Here is a 23,685-nt window from a genome sequence, read left to right as displayed (position 1 = left end):
AGCAAAGGGCGGGGTGAGGCAAGGCGGAGCTGAGCAAGGGCGGGGACGAGAAATGCAAAGGTTTGGAGAGGGGCGGTGCAGGGGAGTGGGGCGGTGCAGGGGGTGGGGCCTGGGATGGCGAGGGGCACAGGGGGGCTGGTCACAAGAACACAGGTACAGCAATCCCTTTAAGAGGCCCTCCGCGGGATCCATGTTTTATATGCTAAAGTTTGGAAACACTGCTGCAGCTCTAAGCTGGCAAAATTTTCAGTTTAGATGAAAGTTTAGTTAATTCACTTTGACTTTTACACTTTTAGTTCTGCTTTAATTCTGTATCTGAAGAGCCCAAGGCCATATTACTATTCACAAACTCCAACAGGTAGGCAGTGTCAACGGTCAGTAGTCATTTGGGCTAGGATAGCTGCAAAAATCTATGCTAGCATCTGTAACTAGCTTCCAGTTAGGCATGTTGGAGTTTTAGGAAACTGTCCCTTCAGGAGGCAGCGTTTCTTCTGTGGTGTCCTGTGGGTTTCTATTATTGGTGAAAGTAAGAGGATTGGGATGCTTCTTTTAGATTCACTGCCTTCAGGTCTTTACCTTTGTCCCCAGGTGACAGAATGGGAAGGGTCTTCCTTTCCTAGATCCTAAAACAGGGTCCTCTTTGAATAATGGTGGGGGAAAAAGAGGAGGGTTGGACCAGGGTTGAGCTGGGTCTTATTTGCTGCTTTGGCTTGTGAACCCACCATGGTTAAATATGGAAAGGAAGTGAGGCTTTCTTCAACCCCCTCATCCCACAACACAATTTTACTGCAGCCTAATCTGAGGAGTTTGGCAATGCTGAGCCTGTGTTGACTAAGTCAGGAGGTTGGGGACAATGTTTGTCTTGCTCTCAGGTCCTGGGTTTACAAGACTTCATCATCCTAGCCCTGCTGGGCCCTGTCACCCCTGTCTTCCCATACACCTCACTGTTTACACTCAAGAGTTCCCTTACTTTGACAGACATGGCAGCTTCCTGAGTAATGGGTGCCCTGAAGGGTTTCCAGCTGTGACTTGTTCCCTAACCAGGGTCCAGCCCAGCTGGACAAGGGGCATGTGGAGTGGTGGCCTGGATCACCTGGATCTTTTCCTCAAGGCTTCTGTTCCTTCAGCTCTCGGATGTTTGGATGCTCTATGGGGCCAAGGAGACTGCCTTATGTTCAGAGAGAGTGAACAGTAATGTCATTGAACGATACTGGAAGTGTTTCTTTAATGTGTGTACAGGCCTAATGCAAAGGTGGATGCCCCATGTACTATCTCATATGAGATACCACCAGATATGTAGAGCTTCCTGAATGTCTTTGCCCAGAAAGTCATCCTAATGGACACTAAGCCCCCTCACTCCATTGTGGAATGTGTGGCTTCAGGGCACACAAGAGAGCAGCACAGAGGGGGAAGCTCTTGGCTGGACTCTTCAGTGATGAGTTGTGGACAGCAGGCTCTTGGCCTCTCTCGTTATTTTGCTTGAGGAATTCCTGACTTATAAGTTGAGTCTTAACCTCAGTTTTGTTAAAATTCCTCTTCAGCTGCCTCATCCCCAAGTAGATGAGCTGCTCTTTGAGGTGGATTTATCTGGAAGACTTCCTTCTGAGGTCTATTCAAATCAACCCTCTTTTAGATGACAATGAACGCCATGCGGTGGTTTCATGATTGATACCAAATACCTGGGAAGGCCATATGTCCTTCACAAATATCTAGATGAAGATGTCATACTGAGTTTTCCACCATATTTTCCACTACATATCTATTAGAATGGATAAAATCTAAAACACTGACAACACCAAATGCTGGTGAGGATGTGGGGCAACAGGAACTCTCATTCATTGATGCTGGGTATGCAGAATGATACAGCTACTTTGGAAGACAGTCCAGCAGGTTCTTCAAAGCTACACATGGGCTAACCATATGTCTTAGACTAGATTCTTTAGAAAAGCAAAACCAGTGAAGTACACATGTATATATATAGACAGAGAGTTTATTCTCAAGAAAATGACTCATGCAATTAAAACCAAAAAAAAAAAACCAAAAAACCAATCCCAGTGCCGTAGAGTCGATTCTGACTCATAGCGACCCTATAGGACAAAGTAGAACTGCACCACAGAGTTTCCAATGAGCGCCTGGCAGATTCGAACAGCCGACCCTTTGGTTAGCAGCCATAGCACTTAACCACTACGCAACCAGGGTTTCCCATGCAACTAAAGAGGCTGGCAAATCCCAAGTCTGTGGGTAAGGCATCAGTCTGGAGGCTTCTCCTGATTCACACAGCTGCAAGAGGTGATGAACCCAAGATCAGCAAGTCAGCTGGCAGGCTGCTGGCTCAGGGGTTGTGAACGCAAACGAATCCCAAGATGACAGGAACTACTGGGGGTCAGAGGATGATAAGCCAGATATAGGATCTGGAGCAAGCAGGCGAGCTTTGCAAGAATCTCCATATATATTGCAAGCAGGCCACATCCCTGAAGAAATTCCCCTTAAACTGATTGGCATATCAAATCAGATGACATCATGGAGAATGACTACATCATTAAATAACTGCCAAATACCATCAATACGTAACTACCAAACTACCTCATTACATAACTGACAAACCACAGAATCATGACCCAGCCAAGTTGGCACAGAACTTTAACCATCACACCATGTGACTCAGCAATCTTTCCTCAGTACTTATCCAAATAAGTTGAAAATGTATGCTCACATAACAAAGCTGCACAAAAGCAGCTTTTTTCAAAATTGCCACAAACCGGAAGCAACCAAGATGTTTTCCAGTGGGTGCACGTATTAACAAATTGTGGTACATCTAGATGATGGAATCCCACTAAACAATATTTAAAAATTGACTTATCAAGCCATGGAAACTGAAGGGTATATTGTAAGTGAATGAAGCCACTATAGAAAAGGCAAAACTAGAGACAATAAAAAGATCAGTCTGTGCCAGGCGTTTCAGCGCGTGAGAGGGAAGGACTGCCAATCCACTCTCCCATGCCAGGCTACCCCTGTCCACTACAGCAGGGCGCAAGTACGCTGGGGAAGGCAACTGTTCAGGGAATAGCTTCCTGAGACAGAAAGGGGAGACTGCGAGGCATCAAAGGTGTCCCTGCAAGGGTCTCCTCCCGGGCATGCACGGTGGATAAGATGTGACCCCAGCAGGTCTACCTAGTGGGTGTGGGGGCATTAACTATCAGGTCAGGTGGAAGGCTGGCATCTGGCTGGTTATGCACCTCATCTGTGCATACTACCTCTCTGCAGAGCTTGGGATACACAGAGCCTGCCCTCACGGGATTCCTCCAGCGGGAGAAGAAAGACACTGAAGAAAACAAAGCTGGCTGGGGGGCAGGAGCACACCTGGGCGGTCAAGAAAGCCTGAGGGTAAATATGATGACTGAACAAAGACTGATGGCTCCTGGGACAGTAAAAGGACTTTCTAGTTGTATGATGCAGCACGTGCAAATGTCCGGAGGCAGGTGTGTGTGGAGTGGATAGGCAGAGACAGTGGTTGAGTGGCTGCAGACAAAGTCTGAGGCCACTTGGGACCTAGGGTCCAGGTGAGACATGTCTGCCTGAGGCAGATGGCAGCTGGACATTATTCAAAAAGCAAAGGAAAGCACACCAAAGACCTCCTCACCCCCATATCCCCACCCTCTAGAGCCCCAACAAGTCCTTTACACTTAAGGTAGGGTACATGGGGTCTAGAGACACGTACACCTCCCATGGGGACCAAGGCCCTGACAGCTCCCCTGAAGCCCAGGCACTGTGGGGCGACTCCCCCAAGACGGCACAATTCTGGGTTCAAAGGTGACATTAGGGCAGTAACTTTTCATAGTTGGCCTGCAGACCCCCTAGCTTCTGTGGTCATCAGAGAAGACATTCATTCACATTGCTGCTATCACTTCCTCTGTGGAGGCACAGGTGCTGGTCAGGAGGTGCTAAAGAGGAGTGCGGAGGCTGTGCTGGACAAAGATCCACACCTCAACATCCTCTTTACAGCTGAGAGGTGCATGCTCAGGGTGGAGTCACCTGTCTAGAGACAGAGGGCCTCCGGCCACCCTGACTCTGCTAGCTGCCTCAGGGCCCAGTGACTCCGGCCAGGTGAGGACGCGTCACATGTCACGGCGTTCCTCCCGAACACCATATACCTGTCTGGCCCAGGAAACAAGTCCCACCCACGCCCTCCCCTGTAGGAGCCGCCAGGACACACCATGACTTGCAACTTGAGGCTGGGGCCCCTCCCTCCGCAGCGGTCGCCACAGCTGCACAGGAGTGGTGTGCGGTCCCTGTTGGTAATGTTGAAAATGACACCATTATAAATGTACAAAGCGCATACGTAGTGCACATAAAATATCTGGTCAGGCAAGGCCAAGCTAAGAGCAGTTTACCGCGAGGTAGTTGGGCAGGCAGGAAATCTTCAGTGTTACACATCTGAAAACTATTTGATACATTTTGCAAACACCATGTCTATTTATTTTGACATTTTTTAAATACAGATATCTTTGTGTGTGCAACAGGCTGACTTTTGAAAGCAGCGTTTTTCAAAAAAAAAAAAAACAACAGCAGCAGCAAAAAATCAAACTCTTGGCGGTGAAGTGGATTCCGACTAATACTGACCCTATAGGACAGAGTAGAACTGCTCCATAGTAGGGTTTCCAAGGAGCGCCTGGTGGATTCAAACCAAAGGCCTTTTTCTTAGCAGCCTTAGCTCTTAACTACTAAGTCAGCAGGCCTTCCATTTTTGATAAAAATCCGTTATTAAGGGCCAGTTCAGCACATGACAGGGTTGGGCCAGCGGAGGAGGCTTAAGTGGTGGGGCGGGACCTGGGTGGGGTGGGTGGTGCAGGGACTTTAAGGTCCTCAGCCACCCCTGTCCGGGCGTGGAGTATGGGGTGAGGAGTGGTGGAAAGGACACCAAGCACAGGTCTAAATTGGAAAGATGGAAACTCACTCACCACAGAGAACTTTTGCTCAGAGCAGTGGACTTCGCAGTTAGCAGGAAAGTGCAGGGAAGCAGGATGTAGGAGGTGCAGTGCAGGAGGCAGGGCTTAGACAGTGACCAGGCATGGGAGGTAGGTTGTTTGAATGGGGCGTGGCTGGTGCACAAGCAGGGTGGGGACGGGGGCAGGAACAGCACAGGGCGGGGCCAGATCCTATCTCCAGGCCCCCCGGATTTCCTGGGCCTGCAGGTCATTGAGGTCAACAGAACTTTATTCTCACCCTTCTCATCCACAGGAATCTTTTCGGTGTCCTGTGGATCACAGCTGCTGCCTGCCTAATGTCTCAAACTGCAGGGTCAAAGACTAGTGTAGTGTCGGCCACATCATATTGGAAGCTGAAACATCTTCCTCATCAAAAGGGGAAAAACTATTAATTCAAAGGCCTTTCTGAGGGCAGGTGCAGTCTTCTGAGCTGTGAGGCTGGTGTGACTCAAACATCCAGGTCGTGGAACATCAGAGAGGACGTGATGTGGGGCAGGGGTGGGGTGCTAGGCAGTCCGCAGAAACACTGCCTGTTGAACTATTCTTACCTTCAGGAGAGACTACAGCCCCAGGTAAGCACAGTGCTTGTAGAATGGCGTTTTCATGAGGGTCACTAAGCCTGATGAGGTGGCCCCTCTACCTGGACAGCAGTGTGAGCCCATGTCTTCCCTGGTGGTAACCGCCCCTCACCCCTCAGGCAGCTCCAATGGCCCCAGTGCAGTGAGCATCCAGCGGCGTGAGTATCCCAACATCTATTTTACTTACAGGCTAAGAGCAGAAACGTGGTGAGATCTCAGAGAGGTGGAGGGGGTGTTTGCATAAGGCTGGGGCTGCATGGGGAGCAGGGCTGAGAGGTGGGGCCAGGTAGCAGTGTCTTAAAGTTAGGGCAGTGAATGTGCCTGAGAGATGTTATTTGTTCACTTTTAAGAATAAGGAAGTACAGGCACAGCAAGTCCAGTAATTTGTTCATGTTCGAATACCTAAGTAAATGGGTTGGCAGGAACTTGACTCCAGGTCTCTGCCAGGGGAAATACAGGAGTACCCAGGCAAAAAGGAGATTCGTAGCCGCAAGGGAAAACGGGACCAAGACTCACATCCTGCCACTAGGAACCCTCCTGTGGGGTCCTTTACCTCTCTCCTCTCCATGGGCAAAGACCTGAGGACCCCCAGAGGTCAGGGATCCTTTTGTCCTGACTCCAAATTAAACAAATCCAGGTATTTAAAAGCTGCAGGTCTCCACAGCACTTTAAATCACACACCTAGAAATGTGATCCTGTCAGGGCCATGTGGGGTTTGACAATTACATCTGCACAGTTGGAACCCTGGGTTTAAAAGTGAAAGTCTCAACTGTAATTGAGAAAATACCAGCTCTACACTACTTTGAGGTGGTTATTATTACTACATTTAAACCAAAAAAACAAAAAGAAAACCCCAAACTTGTTGCCATGCACTCGACTGAGACTCATAGCAACCCTACAGGACAGAGTAGAACTGCCCCACAGGGTTTCCAAAGAGTGGCTGGTGGGTTTGAACTGCTGACCTTTTGGTTAGCAGCCGTAGCTCTTAACCACTGCGCAACCAGGGCTCCTAAAACAGAGATTTAACTAAATATCCCTTTTTTGTCCCCCCTTCAGACACCCCATGAATAAAACAAGTGCTTAGACACAGAAGGATTTAAGAACGGTTAACAAAATCAATAGCATAATTTAATGGAGACACTGAGAACCGCAGATCTGTGGCTGAGAAATCCCAGCCCCTTCTGGCTCTGTGTCCTTTCACAGAGCCTTTGTTGTTAGCTGCCCATTAGGCTCTATCTCATGGCAATCCTATATATAATAGAACGAAAAGTTGCTCGGTCTTGAGCCATCTTCACTATCATTGGCATGTTTGATTCTCAGTGGACAATATCCTGTTCTGATCTGTAGGATGTTCACTGGCTAATTTTTGGAAATAGATGCCTAGACCTTCCTTCCTAGCCCATTGTAATCTGGCACCTCCACTGAAACCTGACCATTTAGGTGACCCTGCTCGGATTGGAAATACTGGTGGCATACCTTCCAGCTACCACGGCAACATGTAAGCCACCACAGTACAACAAAGTGACAGATGGGTGGTGGCTCACAGAGACTAAATGACAACAACAAACAAATGCAAACCCATTGCCATGGAGTCCATTCCGACTCACAGCACCACCAAAGTACAGTGTACAACAGCCCCATAGGATTTCCAAGGTTCTAAATCTCTATGGAAGCAGACTGCTACATGTTTCTCCCAAGCAAGACTGGGGGGTTCGAATCACCAGCATTTCGGTTAGAAGTCAAGTGCTTCAAACACTATGTCACCAGGGTTTCTGCACAGAGAGTAAAAACCAAAAAAAGAAAAAAAAGCCTCATTGCTATCAAGTCAATTCTGACTCATAGTGACCCTACAGGACAGAGTAAAACTGCCCCTTAGGATTTCCAGGGAATAGCTGGTGGATTCGAACTACCGACCTTTTGGTTAGCACTTGTAGCTCTTAACCACTACACCACCAGGGCTTCTCACGGAGACAGCCTACGTGAAATACCTGTCCATAAACAGAAGGGCCTTAAATTGCTAGGAATTGTATCACTGATATTAAAGATGAATATTTGAACCATATGTTCAAAACAAAATTTTCAATCTACATACAAAATGAAAAAACAAAGACTTTAAGGGGTTTGGTTCTTTTCGTCCCCACTTGATGAGCACAACCTAACAAGGGGCTATTAGGTGAACTGTCAGGATATTTACACACAGTTACTGACCAAAGAAGGAGACCTCGTGGTGCAGTGGTTAAGTGCTTTGCTGCAAACTAGCGGTTAGAACCCAAAAGACCCTACAGGAGAAAAGACCTAAAGATCTGTTCCCATAAAGACTGTAGGCTAGGAAACCCTATGGGTCAGTTCTACCGTGTTCTATATGGTCACTATGATCGGAATGGACTCGACAGCACACAACAACGTTGACCAAGGACATTCTGAGACAAAAGTTAAACGGCTACCAACCCTCCTGAGCTCTACCGCACACATGCACAGCTTTTGCCAACGCCTATGCCTTGGCCTCCTCGATACTATAAACTGCGATAGACGGATATCCAGTATATATTCAGTAGGAAAAAGTATACTTATGTGAAGAAAACATGATAAATAACGTATTTATGTATTCTGGGGGAGGGATTTCTGAGAAACACTGAAAGGTTACACAGGAAACAGATGGAAACAGAAACTTGTGCTGATTATTAACACAACACAGATGGTATAGGAGGAAGTCGGCCTTCTGATTACATCTTTTCATATAGCTTTTAAATTCTGAACCTTGGGAAAGTTTTACGTGTTAAAGGAGTAATTCAAAAGGAAAGCATACCTGGATATTAAATGTAAACACAAACAAGTAAACATAACAACATGTCAAACTGCCACCACCCATCTGTGAGTTGGTCATACTGTGGTAGCTGGTATGCTGCTGATGCAGGAAGCTATGCCAAAAATATTTCAATACCAGCAGGGTTACCCATACTGGACAGGTATCAACGGAGCTTCCATACTCTGACAGCCTAGGAAGAAAGGCCTGGCAACCTACTTTAGAAAATTAATGAAAGCTTATGGATCACAACATAACACTAGTCTAACATAGGGCTGAGAAGATGACCCCCAATTTGGAAGGCAATACTCAAACATACTGTTTTAGTTAACTAGTGCTGCTATAACAGAAATACCACAAGTGGATGGCTTCAAGAAAGAAGTTTATTCTCTAACAGTCTAGGAGGCTAGAAGTCCAAATTCAGGTCAGCTCAAGGGTAAGGCTTTCTGTGTCAGCTCTGGAGGAAGGTCCTTGTCATCAATCTTCCCCTGGACTAGGAGCTTCTCCATGCAGGAACCCTGGGTTTAAAGGACACACTCTGCTCCCAACTGTGCTCTCTGCTGCTTTTTTGGTGGTATGAGGTTCCCCTGTCTCTCTGCTCACTTCTCTCTTTTATATCACAAAAGAGATTGGCTCAAGACACAACCCAATCCTGTAGATTTTGAGCCCAACCTCATTAATGTAACTACCACCTATGCCTCCTCATTAATATCATAGAGGTAGGATTTACAACACATAGGAAAATCACATCAGATGACAAAATGGTGGACAATCACACAACAGTGGGAATCATGGCCTAGCCAAATTGATATGCATAGTTTTGGGGGACACAATTCAATCCATGACACATACCAATGACCGCAAAGACAGTGAAGGACTGGGCAACAATTTGTTCTGTTATGCATAAGGTCAAGGAGCCCTCCTTAAGCACTTGGTTAAGTACTTGGCTACTGATAGAAAGCTTGACAGTTCAAACCCAACCAGCGGCTCTACAGGAGAAAGACCTAACAATCTGCTTATATAAAGATTACAGCCAAGAAAACCTCACAGGACAGCTCTACGGTCACATGGGGTCGCTATGAGTTGGAATTGACTGCACTGCACACAAAAACATACATAATGTCACCACAGGCTGGAGCCAACTCAATAGAACGAAACAATATCAAACTAACCACATAACCGTGCAGAAGAGAGTCTGTACTCAGGCCAATCTTTGAGCACGGTAAGCTTGTGTTAATATGTTTATGGAAATGTATAACCAGTAAGTACAAAAAGAGAGGCGGAGAAACTCAACACTTCATAGAATATGTTTTTATTTAGTAGTACTGTAATTATATTGAAACTATTTCAATGTTATTAGGAACCAAGGTTTAAAAAAAAATACTAATATAAAATAACAGAAAGTGACAAGATTTCCCCATTCACACCATTTACCCTATGAATGTTCCCACTTCAACCTAATAAATTAGCCTTGAGCAAATATTTTTGAAAATCATTAGAATTCTTGTCTGAAACCCATCCTCCTGCCCTATCTTTGCTTTCCAACGTCCTCTTAGTAAGGTTCTACTGCCCCATGTCACCCAAAACTCACTAAAAAAACCCTTGCTTCACTTTACTCTTATGAGCTGAAGTCAGACTTACGTTGAGGTCTCTCTGCTATTACAACAGCCTGAATAAAGTTTAGTTTGCCTACTTAACAGTGTTCAGCATCATTTCTTTCAAATTAAAAAAAAAAAAAAAACTTATAATCTTAAATTTATACTGGGAATAAGAATATGTATTTGTGATGTAAGAAAATATGAATTTTAGACGTTCAGCAAAAGGCCGAGAAAACACTGACTGAATGGCAACAGGTTTTGGTTTAGCACTGAGCCCATGTATTGCACAGACATGCATTTTCAAAAAGAACCAGCAATTTGGGCAGAAATTGTTGATTCCAGCTCTGCAACAGGAAAAGTACAAAGTGATCCATGGACTTCTCTGGATTTCAAACACTAATAGGGTTGTACCAACAACCGATGTGGCTTGTATAACTAAGAAACTGAGTTAACTTTAATTAATTTAAATATAACACTAAACCTGACTCAATTATTGGAAAAGTATGTTTGGAGTAACCTGGGATTGTGAATATACTTTTTCAACTGTAAAATTTATGAGATTTCTGCTTCTGGATTCTGGAATACTGATGGCAAAAGAAAGGAAATGTAAAATGTCCCATAAATAAATTTGTATTGATTATTCTACTTGTTAATTTCATTTACAATTTTTACATGGACAATAATTGAATACATTGGGTTAAGTAAATTTTTTCATTAAAAATTACACACTTAAGTTGTTAATTTTTTAATATGCCTCTGGTGGCATAGCGATTAAGAACCCGGCTGTTAAACAATAGGTAGATAGTTTGAATTCACCAGCTGCTCCTCAGGAACCTTCTAGGGCAGTTCTACCCTGTCCTATACAGTCGCTAATAGTCAGAACTGAGTCAACGGAAATGGTTAATATGGCTACTAAAACATTTTAAATTACATCTTTAATTTGCATTACACTTACACAGAACTGTGCTAGACTCAATGTCTACATTACAAAAAATACAGACGACAAACTAAACAAAATTGTGACAAAATACAGTGAAACCTGTGAGAGCTGGATCTCAATGGGGCTGCCTTGTTTTCTGAGTCTCTGACAGGTTTCTGACTTTCACATGCTCTGCTGTCACAGGTTTTAATGTAACAGAATGCTATAAGACAGTCAGGAGAACGTTTCTGTTTAAGACATATTAAACAGATTTACAAACAAAAAGGCAACGTGGAAATCTTATTTTGATACTAACTTCAAAAAACCAAACAACTGTAATAGATACTTAACGGACAGGTGGATATTTTATTTGTTTTATGGAACAAGAAAGATCTGGGTTTTTTTGGTAGGAAACTGGCCTTATTTGTACGAGATGCATGCTTATATTAAAGGGTAAAGTAAATGTCTGGAACTGAACATTGGTTGTTTCATCAGAGTAATTTATGTATATGGAAAAATTCCTTATTTTTATAAAGCCTCACTCAACTGTGAATTTTTATAAGATTAGTGAGGTTTGAGAATGCACAAAAGAATTCCCATATTCCAGGTATTCAAAATATTTCTCTTCAGGGTGATTTCTTATATATTCACTGAGAGATGAGAAATAACAAAATTCATTCCCACATTCCTTACATTCATAAAGTCTCCCCCACTATGAGGTTATTTATGTTCAGCAAGCACTGGAAACTGATAAAAGGCTTTTCCACATTCCTTACATAAGACCTCCTTCCACTGTGAATTCTTTAATGTGCAGTGAGATGTGAGGACTGATGAAAAGGTTTTCCACATTCCTTACATTCATAAGGCCTCTCTTCTTTATTAGTCCTTATATACTTAGTAAGGTTTGAGAGCTGACTAAAGGCTTTCTCACATTTCCTTACACGCATAAGGCCTCTCACCACTGTGAGTTCTCGTATGTGTAGTGAGCTGTGAGGACCAACTAAACGCTTTGCCACATTCCTTACATTTATAGGGCCTTCCTCTACAGTGAGTTCTCATGTGTGTAGTGAAGTGTGAGGACCAACTAAAGGCTTTGCTGCATTGCTTACATGCAAAAGGCCTTCCTCTACAGTGTGTTATATGTGTAGTGAGGTGCGAGGACCAAATAAAGGTTTTGCCACATTTTTTACATTTATAAGGCCTCTCTGCACTGTGAATCCTTTTATGTTCAGTGAAGTGTGAGGACTGACTAACGGCTTTCCCACATTCCTTACGTTCATAAGGCCTCTCTCCACTGTGAGTTCTTATACATGCAGTGAGTTCTGATGACTGACTAAACGCTTTCCCACACTCCTTACATTCATAAGGCCTGTCTCCGCTGTGTGTTCTTATATGTGACTTAAAATTTGAGGACTGATGAAAGGCTTTCCCACATTCTTTAAATTCATAAGGCTTATCTCCACAGTGAGCTCTCATATGTCTAGTGAGGTGTGAGGACCGAGTAAAGGCTTTCCCACATTCCTTGCATTCATAGGGCCTCTCACCACTGTGAGTTCTCATATGTCTATGAAGGTTTGACGGAGAACTAACAACTTTGCCGCATTCCTTACATTCATAAAGCCTCTCTCCACTGTGAGTTTTTATATGTACAGCGAGGTATGAGGACCGACGAAAGGCTTTCCCACATTCTTTACATTCATAAGGCTTCTCTCCATAGTGAGCTCTAATATGTGCAGTGAGGTGTGATGTCTGACTAAAGGCTTTCCCACATTCCTTGCATTCATAAGGCCTCTCACCACTGTGAGTTCTCATATGTCTACGAAGGTTTGAGGGATGACTAACAGCTTTGCCGCATTCTTTACATTCATAAAGCCTCTCTCCACGGTGAATTCTTATATGTGCAGTGAGGTCTGAGGACTGACTAAAAGCTTTCCTACATTCCTTACATTTATAAGCCCTCTCTCCATGGTGAGTTCTCATATGCCTAGTGAAGCCTGAGGAATGACAAAAGGCTTTGCCACATTCTTTACATTCATACGGCCTCTCTCCACTGTGAATTCTTGTATGTGCAGTGAGGTCTGAGGACCGACTAAAGGCTCTCCCACATTCTTTACATTCATAAAGCCTCTCTCCACTGTGAGCTCTCATATGTCTAGCAAGGTCTGAGGGACGACTAACGGCTTTGCCACATTCCTTACATTCATACAGCCTCACTCCACTGTGAATTCTTACATGTGTAGCGAGGTCTGAGGACTGACTAAAAGCTTTCCCACATTCCTTACATTTATAAGCCCCCTCTCCATGATGAGTTCTCATATGACTAGTGAAGGTCGAGGGAAGACGAAAGGTTTTGCTGCATTCCTTACATTCATACATCCTCTCTCTGCTGTGAATTTTTATAGGTGCAGTGAGGTCTGAGGACCAGGTAAAGGCTTCCTCACATTCCTTACATTCAAAAAGCGTTTTTCCACTGTGAATTTTCAAACGTGCAGTGAGGTCTGAACACTGACTAAAGGCTTTCCCACATTCCTTACATTTATAAGCCCACTCTCCATTGTGAGTTCTCATGTGTCTAGTGAAGCTTGAGAAATGACTAAAGTCTTTGTCGCATTCCTTACATTTATAAAGCCTCTCTCCATTGTGAGTTCTTATATGAACTGTGAGGTCTGAAGACTGAATAAAGGCCTTCCCGCATTCCTTACATTTATAAGGCCTCTCTCCACTGTGAATTCTCATATGTCTAGTGAAGCTGGAGGAATAACGAAAGGCTCTGCCACATTCCTTACATTCATAGCGTTTCCCTCTAGTAAAAGTTCTCACAGGAGTGCGGAGGTGAGAGGGACAACTGCAGGCTTCTCCACATTCTTTTCCCTGATAGGCACTGGATCCAGAGTGGGAGCTCATATGATACTTAGGTGAGGAATGAACAATCAAGGATCTTCTACACTCAACGCATTCAGAGGGATATGCTTCCACTGGAGATCTCTGGAACATGAAAAGATTTGGAATCCGACTGAAGGTCTGTTCACATTGATTGTCTTCACTAGTTTCACAGATGTTCCCTACCATTTGTTTTCTCTTAAAAACCGACAGGATGCTGTTGGAGAAAAATTTATTACCATTTCACCATCACCATACACAGTAAACATGTATTTTTTTTTTGCCCTTCATTGTCTCATGACTCAAAGATTAAATCATCTGGCAGAGTTGTTACCATTATTTTCACAGTGTTTCTAAAATATGGGGCTTTCTCATAATTGTACATTAGGGAAATATATCTCAAAAATTCAATATCTGATCCACATTTATGGAGATTTTGCACTGTGAAATTTCTGTGAACACACTATATTAGAACTGTTTACATACATATATAAGATATGTGGATACCACAAAAGGTTTGAACTCAACTAGAATCTAAAGGTTCGTGGTTTGAAAACACCCAGTAGGACTGCTATGAGTCGGAAGAGATTCGATGGCAACAGGTTTGCAATACATATGTACGTGTGTGTGTGCAAATGTGTGTATGATTTGCAAACCCTATGGGGTAGTTCTACACTGCCCTATAGGATCGCTATGTTTTGAGCTCGAACAGATTCCCAGGTAAAGGGAGTATGGATATGTATGTGTGCATCTTAAATGTACGTGTGTGCATGTGTGTTTGTGTATGTATACTTGCTGTAAGGCCCTGCTGAGTCAGACAACTGGACCTCACAGTGAACCCATATAAAAGAACAGAAGTGCCCCATAGGATTTTCCACGTTACAATTATTAATGAAGCAGACTACCAGGTATTTACCCTGCACAGCCACTAGGTAGGTTCAAACTGCCAATCTTTTAGTTAGCAGTGGAGTGCTCAAACATTTGTGCCACTTAACACTCCTTATATAAATATTTTAATGCCATGATACCTTCTTAGGACTGTCTCCTGAAGCACTGCTGTCTCTTGAGTGAATGTCACTCACCTCACATGTATTTTCTGGTTGTTATTCTGATCTTCAATGCCATGCAGTTCGCAGATTTCTCCTACCATGGAGGACCAGATGTCATTTTTCACGAATCGTACCATTGTAATTTCAGGGAATAGATTTTCTCCATCATTAAGGTTTTGAGAAACTGCTCCAATGGTTTCAAACATGAAACAAAAAGGAAAGCAATTACTCAGAGGGAAAAGCTAGCTGTTTCAGTACTTTGGCAATGGTCAAAAAGGTATTCACTAGGAAATGCTTCCATAAAGATTGGGAGTGATAGTACAATAAACAGGGTGTAATTACAAGAGAGAAGTAGAAAGGCACTGGACACAATACACACAGAATATTAAAAGAGGAAAGGGGGACAGTCTTTCTCCATGAACACAGGTGTGTTAGGATTGATGAGAGTCAGAAAAGCAAGCAAAGGTATCTGTGAACTACATACTCTTTAACCCAAACGAGATGTTTTCTAACTGATTTACTCCAATCTCATTCCCTCCCTGCAGACCTGGTCTGTTGAAGGATTCTTGCCTCCTGGTACACCCTGACACAGTAGAGCTGGATGAGTGCTACCTGCAGGTGTCCCTATAGCTACTCTGGAAGAACAAATGGGTGTAGCTGACATGGTGCTCATGGAGAATTATAATGTGGGTTGACAGGGAAGAGCAATGAACACTTCCCTGAGACTGAGCCAATACTCTGGTCCTCAGGGACTCTGGTGATGAGCATGTATGAATATATTTATAGCAAATTAATAATGGCAAACTTATAATGAACACAGTAAGAAGGCTTACGAGGTCCCAGACCCTAAATATTCTCTGGGCACCAAAGAAACCCCTGAAGTCAACACTCCAACGTAAAGTATTTAAAGCCATACGGCTTTAACCACAACTGAAATGAGAAGTCAATTTAACACACAGGGCTTTGTATTCATTGGGATGCCAGGATATGAACACTCCAGAGAGTATTAAATATGCATTCCCATTTCTCAGCTCACATACTGGAGTAACATTTATAAGTATGACATATTTGACCACTAAAGAATAAATTAAAAAAAATTAAGCCATCCATACCTAGTGAGGCCAGATTTCTGAAGGTTTCTATCATCACATCTCTGTAGAGTTTCCTCTGAGAAAGATCCAGCAGTGCCCACTCTTCCTGGGTAAAGTCCACAGCCACATCCTCGACAGCCACTGAGTCCTAAAACATTCCAAATTTTCTGGCTCAGCAAGGTGCCAAGTACTCCAACGTGTGTGAAAGGAAAGGTCAGACTCACGGACCTGGGAAACGGAGACTGTATGGGGGTCTGACAAAGGGTTCTGTGTTCTAATAAGGTTACTCCAGGGTTTGGCCATCAGCCTCATCCCTTCAGTATCTACTTTCACTTCATCCCTAATTGCATCCTGTCTCCTAGACTTAATACTTTAACCACAATGAAGTTAGATAAAGTTAGTTCTCCATTGCTTGACTGTAGCCAATTCCAGTCTCATTCCTGTCTATCTTTATAACAGTCAGAGCACTTAGCATAAATTGGAGAACTCTTCTAAAACGAAGCCTTATTTCTACATTTAAACCATCTTTCCCTTGTGGGGCGAGGGAATAAGTTCAGCTCCTTGCACAGGAACCAGCAGAACATTTGACAAAAAAGCAGCATAGGGTGAAAGCACGATGAGATAATAACAACTGAAAACACTGCAGGACTGGTTGTTTTTCCTTTTGCCCCTCATCAGCCATAAAAGACCAATGGCCTGCACAAATTGGCAACCTAAGGCCCTAAACTTGCAGTATTTTATTAAAGAATGCCGGGTGATTAAGAGCTAACAGGACCACGAGCTGAAAACGGAATATTATTTTGGGGCATTATAATCTTTTACATGTCTGTCACATACTTTTCACTGCTGCTCTATTATGTAGTCTGTCCTTTCATGGAGACAGGCAATACTTTTAAAAAGGTAAACTGAGAGAGCGGGGCCAAGAAGACAGACTAGTCAGATGCTTCTGGTGACCCCTCTTACTACAAATGCAGAAACACAAGTGAAATGATTGTATATATGTCAAGCTGGGAATCCTGGACATCAAAAGCAAAGGTAGGAAATCAGACTGAGCGGCAGGGGACAAAGAGACCGATCAGAAGGGACAAGGAGTTGCTGAACCTGACTTGGCAGAAATCAGCACCCCTCAGGCACGATCACCTGGAGTGACAGCGGTGGCATAGCTGGGAGCATTCATGATGCAGCTTCCTTGGAGACCACAAGCCACACAGTCTACTCACATCTCCAGAACCAGAGAAGAACGGCATTCTTCGTAAAAGCTAAGTACTTGTGTTTATCTTACCATGCCTCCAGCCTCTGAGCCAGTTTCACTGGCTGTTGATTTTCCTAGACCTGAGATGGGTCCTGCTATGAACCCTGAGGCATTCTCCTGCCTTGGAGAAGGAATAAATTAACAACTGGGAAAAAGGTAATCTGTCAGCTCTACTAAGCTGGGGATCTCAGGACAGAAGCAGCTCCTGTCCAAGCACAAATGGTATGCAGACTTTGAATACCTTTCACCCCTGCATGGACCTGTGTGGGCCCATTTCAGGAGATTAGCCCCTTGTTGCTGCAACAGTGTATGTGTTTGACATCTGACTTCAATTGTTTAAGCTGTGTGCTGGAGAGGTGGGATTTTGATGTTTGACACTGCTTAACCTATTAAACAGGGTTCTCACCTACCCACGTCAGGGGCCTTAGGACTGGTGGCTCCATCTGCGTCATCTAGCCACCCATGAAGGGGTCTAAGGATAATTGATGACTCCTAATCCTTACAACAAAAATAACTAGGTGCACATCGTCTGGCTGCAGAATCCACCCACTTGTGTGCTCTAGGGAATACGGATGTGCTTTCCTCACAGACACTCAGGGGACAGTTGTCAGCCACCTGCCTTATTCAGACCATGACCCCCTGCTGCAACGAGATATCTGTGCCTACACCAATGACTACTTCCCCTCTAAGACTGTACAACAGAACCTGTACCAAACACTTGATGACTAACTACCTGAACACATGAGCTGAACTGATACAAAAAAAGTGAATGAATTCGTAGGCTCGTATACCTGGTAACAGCTCTAGCCATCTGAGGACAGGTGGTTAGAGCTTTAAAGGTGCAAGTAATCAAGCCAGCTCACTCAAGCAGCCTATTTGGGCATATCAAAACAAAAGAAAGCAAGAAGCTAGGATACAATAAGGCAACTGGAAATAAATTAATACAGTAACTTATAGATGGCTCAAAGACAACAATCATTATCACATAAAGAAGCATAACATGATCGCTTCAACAAGTTCGCAAAACAAATAATCATCCCGACGAAGATGTATTCTAGAAATTACCAGATGTAGACTACAAAAGATTAATATACAGAACTCTTCAAGAGATCAAGAAAGAGATCAAGCAAAATGCAGAACAAGCCAAGGAAAACAGAGATAAAGCAGTTGAAGAAATTAAAGTCTATTCAAGAAAATAATTAAATATTTAATAGGCTGCAAGAATTCATAGTAAGACTGACTGCAGTCAGAAATTCAGAAGATTAGCAATAAAATTACAGAAGTAGACAACTCAATAGAACGACACTGTAGGAGAATCGAGGAACTCGAATGCAGAATTACTGAGATTGAAGACAAAGCACTTGGCACCAATTTACTCAGAAAAATCATGAAAGAATTTTTAAAAAAAGAACAAACCCTAAGAATCATGTGGGACTCTATCATGAGAAATAATCTTCGAGCAATTGGAGGACCAGAACAGGAAGGGATAACAGAAAATACAGAGACAATTACTGAAGATTTGCTGGCAGAAAGCTTCCTTGATATCGTGAAAGATGAGAAGATATCTATCCAAGATGCTCATCGAACCCCATATAAGGTAGATCTCAAAAGTCACCAAGACACTTTATAACAAACTTGTCAAAATCGAAGATAAAGAGAGAAATTTAAGAGTGGCTTGGGATAAAGGAAAAGCTACCTACAAAGGAGAGTCAGTAAGAATATGCTCAGACTACTCGGCAGAAACCATGTAGGTAAGAAGGCAATGGGACAACTCATAAAAAGCACTGAAGGAAATAAATTGCCAGCCAAGAATCACATATCCAACAAAACTGTCTCTCAAATATGAAGGCGAAATTAGAACATTTCCAGATAAAGAGAAGTTAAGGGAAATTGTAAAAATCAAACCAAAACTAAAACAAATACTAAAGGAAGTTTTGTGGTTAGAAAATCAGTAACATCAGACATCAAATCAAGGCCACAGGACAGGGCAACCAGATATCGACCAAGATAAAGAAACCACAAAAATTAATGAAGATTTTAAAAACTCTCAAAACACGGCAACAGTGATGTCATCACGTAAGAGATGTAAACATTAAAACTATACACACAAATTAAAAAATGTAGTCATACATCTTCAATATGGAAAGGCAGTCAAGGTGATATAGAGAAATAAAAGTGAAGTTTCAACTTAGAAAAATAGGGGTAAATATTAAGGTAATCAAAACGGAGGGTAACAATCCTACATATCAAAATAATATGCAAGAAAAGCATAAAAACTCAGCAAGAACAAAATCAACAACAAATAAGAGGAAAAGATAATCTATAAAAATAAACTACTCAGCACAAAAAGTTAACTGAAAAAAAGAAACTGACGACAACACAGAAAAAAAGACATCAAAATGACAGCGCTAAACTCATATCTATCCATAATTATACTTAATGTAAGTAGACTAAATGCACCAATAAAGAGACAGAGAGCAGCAGAACGGATTAAAAAACACTATCCATCTATATACTGCTTACAAGAGACACATCTTAGACTTAAGGACACAAACTAAAACTCAAAGGACGGAAAAAATATAGTAAGCAAATATATCAAAAAAGAGCAGGAATGGCAATATTAATTTCTGACAAAATATGCTTTAAAGTTAAATCTACCACAAAGGATGATGAAGGACACTCAATAAAGCTTAAAAGGACAATATACCAAGAGGACATAACCATATTAAATATTTACTCACCCAGTGACAGGGCTTCAAGACACATAAAACAAACTCTAATAATCATTGAAAACTGAGATAGACAGCTCCATAGTAATAGTAGGAGATTTTGACACCGGTTTCAGTGAAGGACAGAACATCCAGAAAGAAGTTCAATAAAGACACGGAAGATCTAAATGTCAAAATCGACCAAAATGACCTCACAGACATACATAGAACACTCCACCCATCAGCAGCCAAGTACACTTTCTTTGCCAACACACATGGAACATTCTCTAGCATATACCACATAAAGGAGGCAGTGACAGAATCAAAAACATCAAAATCTTACGAAGCATTTTTTCTGACCATAAAGCCATTAAGTAGAAATCAATAACAGAAAAAGCAGGCAAAGAAAACAAACACTTGGAAACTGAACAACACCCTGCTCAAAAACAACTGGGTTATAGGAGAAATTAGAGATGGAATAAAGAAATTCATAGAATCCAAAGAGAATAAAACACTTTCTATCAGAACCCTTAGGACACAGCTAAAGCAGTGCTCAGGGGTCAATTTGTACCAATAAGTACACACATCCAAAATGAAAAAAAAAGGGCCAAAAACAAAGAATTACCCCTAAAACTTGAACAAATAGAAAGAGCGCAACAAAAGAAGCCCTCAGGCACCAGAAGAAAACAAAAAATTAAAATTAGAGCAAAATTAATGAATTAGAGAAAAGAAAAACAATTGAAAGAGTTAAGAAGACCAAAAGCTGGCACTCTGAAAAGATTAAAAAAATTGATAAACCACTGGCCAGACTATCAAAAGAAAAACAGGAAAGGAAACAAATAACCTGAATAAGAAATGAGATGAGTAACACCACAACACACCCAACTGAAATAAAAAGAATCATATCCCATTACTGGGAAAAATTATACCCTAACAAATTTGAAAATCTAAAGGAAATGGATGAATTTTTAGAAAAAAAACCATGCACCTAAACTAACACAAACAGAGGTACAACAACTAAATAAACACATAACAAAAGAAAAGATTGAAAAGGTAATTTAGAAACTCCCAAGGAAAAAAAAAAAAAAACCCCTGGCTCTGACCTCTTGACAATAGAGATCTGCCAAACTTTCAGAGAAGACTTAACTACTACTAAAGGTATTTCAGAGCATAGAAAAGGATGTAATATTCTCAAACTCATTTGATGAAGCCAGCATATCCCTGATACCAAAACCAAGGAAAGACACCACAAAAAAAGAAAATTACACACCTCATGAACTTAGATGCAGAAATCCTCAACAAAACTCTACCCATCAAAATTCAACAACGTATCAAAAGGTAATTAACCATGACCAAGTGGGATTCATACCAGCTATGCAGGATGGTTCAACATAAAAAAACCAGTCAATGTAATCCATCATATAAATAAAACGAAAGACAACAACCATATAATATTATCAATTGATGGAGAAAAGGCATTTGACAAAGTCCAAAACAAATTCATGATAAAAGCTCTCAGCAAAACAGGAATAGAAGGAAAATTCCTCAACATAATAAGGGCATTTACAAAAAGCTAACAACCAACATATTCTAAATGGAGAGAGTCTGAAAGCATTTCTCTTGAGAATAGGAACCAGACAAGGATGCCCTTTATCACCATTCTAGCCGGAGCAATTAGGCTAGATAAAGAAATAAAGGGCATCCAGATTGGTAAGGAAGGAGTAAAAGTATCTCTGTTTGCAGATAACATGATCTTATACACAGAAAACCCTAAAGAATCCTCAAGAAAACTACTGAAACTAATACAAGAATTTAGAAGAGTATCAGGACACAAGATAAACATTCAAAAATTAGTTGGATCTACACCAACAGAGAAAGTCGAAAAGGAAAATCATAAATCAATACCACTTACAGTAGCCCCAAAGAAGATAGAATACTCAGAAATAAATCTAACCAGAGATGTAAAAGACCTATAGAAAGAAAACTACAAGACACTACCGAGAGAAACCTAGAGGCCTACATAAGAGGAAAGACATATCTTGCTCACGAATGGGAAGACTCAACATTGCAAAAATGGCTATTCTAACAAAAGTGATCTAATCACACAATGCAATTCCCATCCAAATTCCAACAACATTTTTTAATGAGATGGAGAAACGAATCACCAACTTCATATGGAAGGGAAAGAGGCCCCAGATAAGTAAAGCATTACTGAAAAAGAAGAACAAAGTGGGAGGCCTCGGACTACCCGATTTTAGAACATATTATAGTACCACAGTAGTCAAAACAGCCTGGTACTGGTACAACAACAGACACGTAGACCAATGGAACAGAATTGAGAAATCAGACATAAATCCATTGACATATGAGTAGCTGATATTTGACAAAGGCCCAAAGTCAGTTAAATAGGGAAAAGACAATCTCTTTAACAGATGGTGCTGGCATAACTGGATATCCATCGGCAAAAAAAATGAAACACCACCCATACCTCATAACATGCACAACTAACTCAAAATATATCGAAGAACGAAATATAAAGCCAAAAACGATAAAAATCATGGAAGAAAAAATGGAGACAACACTAGCCCTAATACATGGCATAAACAGTATAGAAAATATTACTAACAATGCACAAACTCTAGAAGAGAAACTAGACGACTGGGAGCTCCTAAAAATCAAACACCTATGCTCATGCAAAGACTTCACCAAAAGAGCAAAAAGATTACCTACAAAAAAAAAAAAAACAAAAAACTGGGAGAAAGTGTTTCAGCTATGACATTTCCGATCAGTGCCTGATCTTTACAATCTAAACGACACTGCAAAAACTCAGCAACAAAAGGACAAATAACCCAATTAAAAACTGGCAAAGGGTATGAACAGACACTTCACCAAAGAAGACATACAGGCAGCTAACAGATATAAGAGAAAATGCTCAGGATCATTAGCCATTAGAGAAACAGATATGAAAACTGCAATGAGATACCCCTGCACTCAAAGAAGGATGGCATTAATCCAAAACCACAAAGTAATAAATGATACAGAGGTTGCAGAGAGACTGGAATACTTATGCACTGCTGGTGGGAATGTAAAATGGTACAACCACTTAGGAAATCAATTTCGCACTTCCTTAAAAAGCTGGAAAGAGAACTACCATAGGATTCAGCAACCCCACTCCTTGGAATATATCCTAGAGAGATAAGAGCCTTTACGTGAACAGATATATACACACCAATGTTCACTGCAGCACTGTTTACAACAGCAAAAAGACAGAAGCAACCAAGGCGCCCATCAATGGATGAACACATAAATAAATTACGGTATATTCACACAGTGGAATGTTACATACTGATAAAGAACAAAGATGGATTCGTGAAACATTTCATAACATGGAGGAATCTGGAAGGCATTATGCTGAGTGAAATTAATAAGCTGAAGAGGACAAATATTGTATGAGACCACTATTTTAAGAACTCAAGAAATAGTTTAAACACAGAAAAAATATTCTTTGATGGTTATGGGGGGGCAGGAGAGAGGGAGGGGGTATTCCCTAATTAGATAGTACACAAGAACTACCTTAGGTGAAGGGAAAAACAAAACATCAAACAGGAGAGGTCAGCACAACTGGACTAAACCAAAAGCAAAGAAGTTTCCTGAATAAACCAAACACTTAAAAGGCCAGAGTGGCAGGGGCACAGGTCTGCGGACCATGGTTTCAGGGGACATCTAGGTCAACTGGCATAATAAAATCTATTAAGAAAAAATTCTGCATTCCACTTTGGTGACTGCGACTGGGATCTTAAATGTTAGCAAGCGGCCATCTAA

The 23,685-nt window shown here is 41.9% G+C and overlaps 1 protein-coding gene across 8 annotated transcripts in view; it reads right to left on the bottom strand.

Annotated features, from left to right (window-relative positions):
• The window catches only part of LOC126070537 (zinc finger protein 420-like), a 406,055-nt gene that overhangs the window by 228,394 nt on the left and 153,976 nt on the right, over positions 1 to 23,685 (bottom strand). For 5 of the 8 annotated variants that reach the window (XM_049874806.1, XM_049874804.1, XM_049874803.1 and 2 more), the window contains exons 3-5: positions 15,925 to 16,051; positions 14,846 to 14,996; positions 9,688 to 13,980 (exon numbers count right to left, since the gene is read on the bottom strand). In XM_049874806.1, the coding sequence (XP_049730763.1) occupies positions 11,811 to 13,980; positions 14,846 to 14,996; positions 15,925 to 16,051 (2,448 nt within the window). In that variant the 3' untranslated portion in view covers positions 9,688 to 11,810. Of the gene's footprint in view, positions 1 to 4,213; positions 4,290 to 9,687; positions 13,981 to 14,845; positions 14,997 to 15,924; positions 16,052 to 23,685 lie in introns of those variants that run through there. The other 3 variants (XM_049874810.1, XM_049874811.1, XM_049874809.1) reach the window with 3 other exon arrangements.

This window comes from Elephas maximus, chromosome 2 (genome assembly GCF_024166365.1).
Source record: "Elephas maximus indicus isolate mEleMax1 chromosome 2, mEleMax1 primary haplotype, whole genome shotgun sequence".
Taxonomy (NCBI): Eukaryota; Metazoa; Chordata; class Mammalia; order Proboscidea; family Elephantidae; genus Elephas; species Elephas maximus.
The sequence above is the reverse complement of the archived record's forward strand: the minus strand, read 5'-3'. Positions and strand labels throughout refer to the sequence as shown.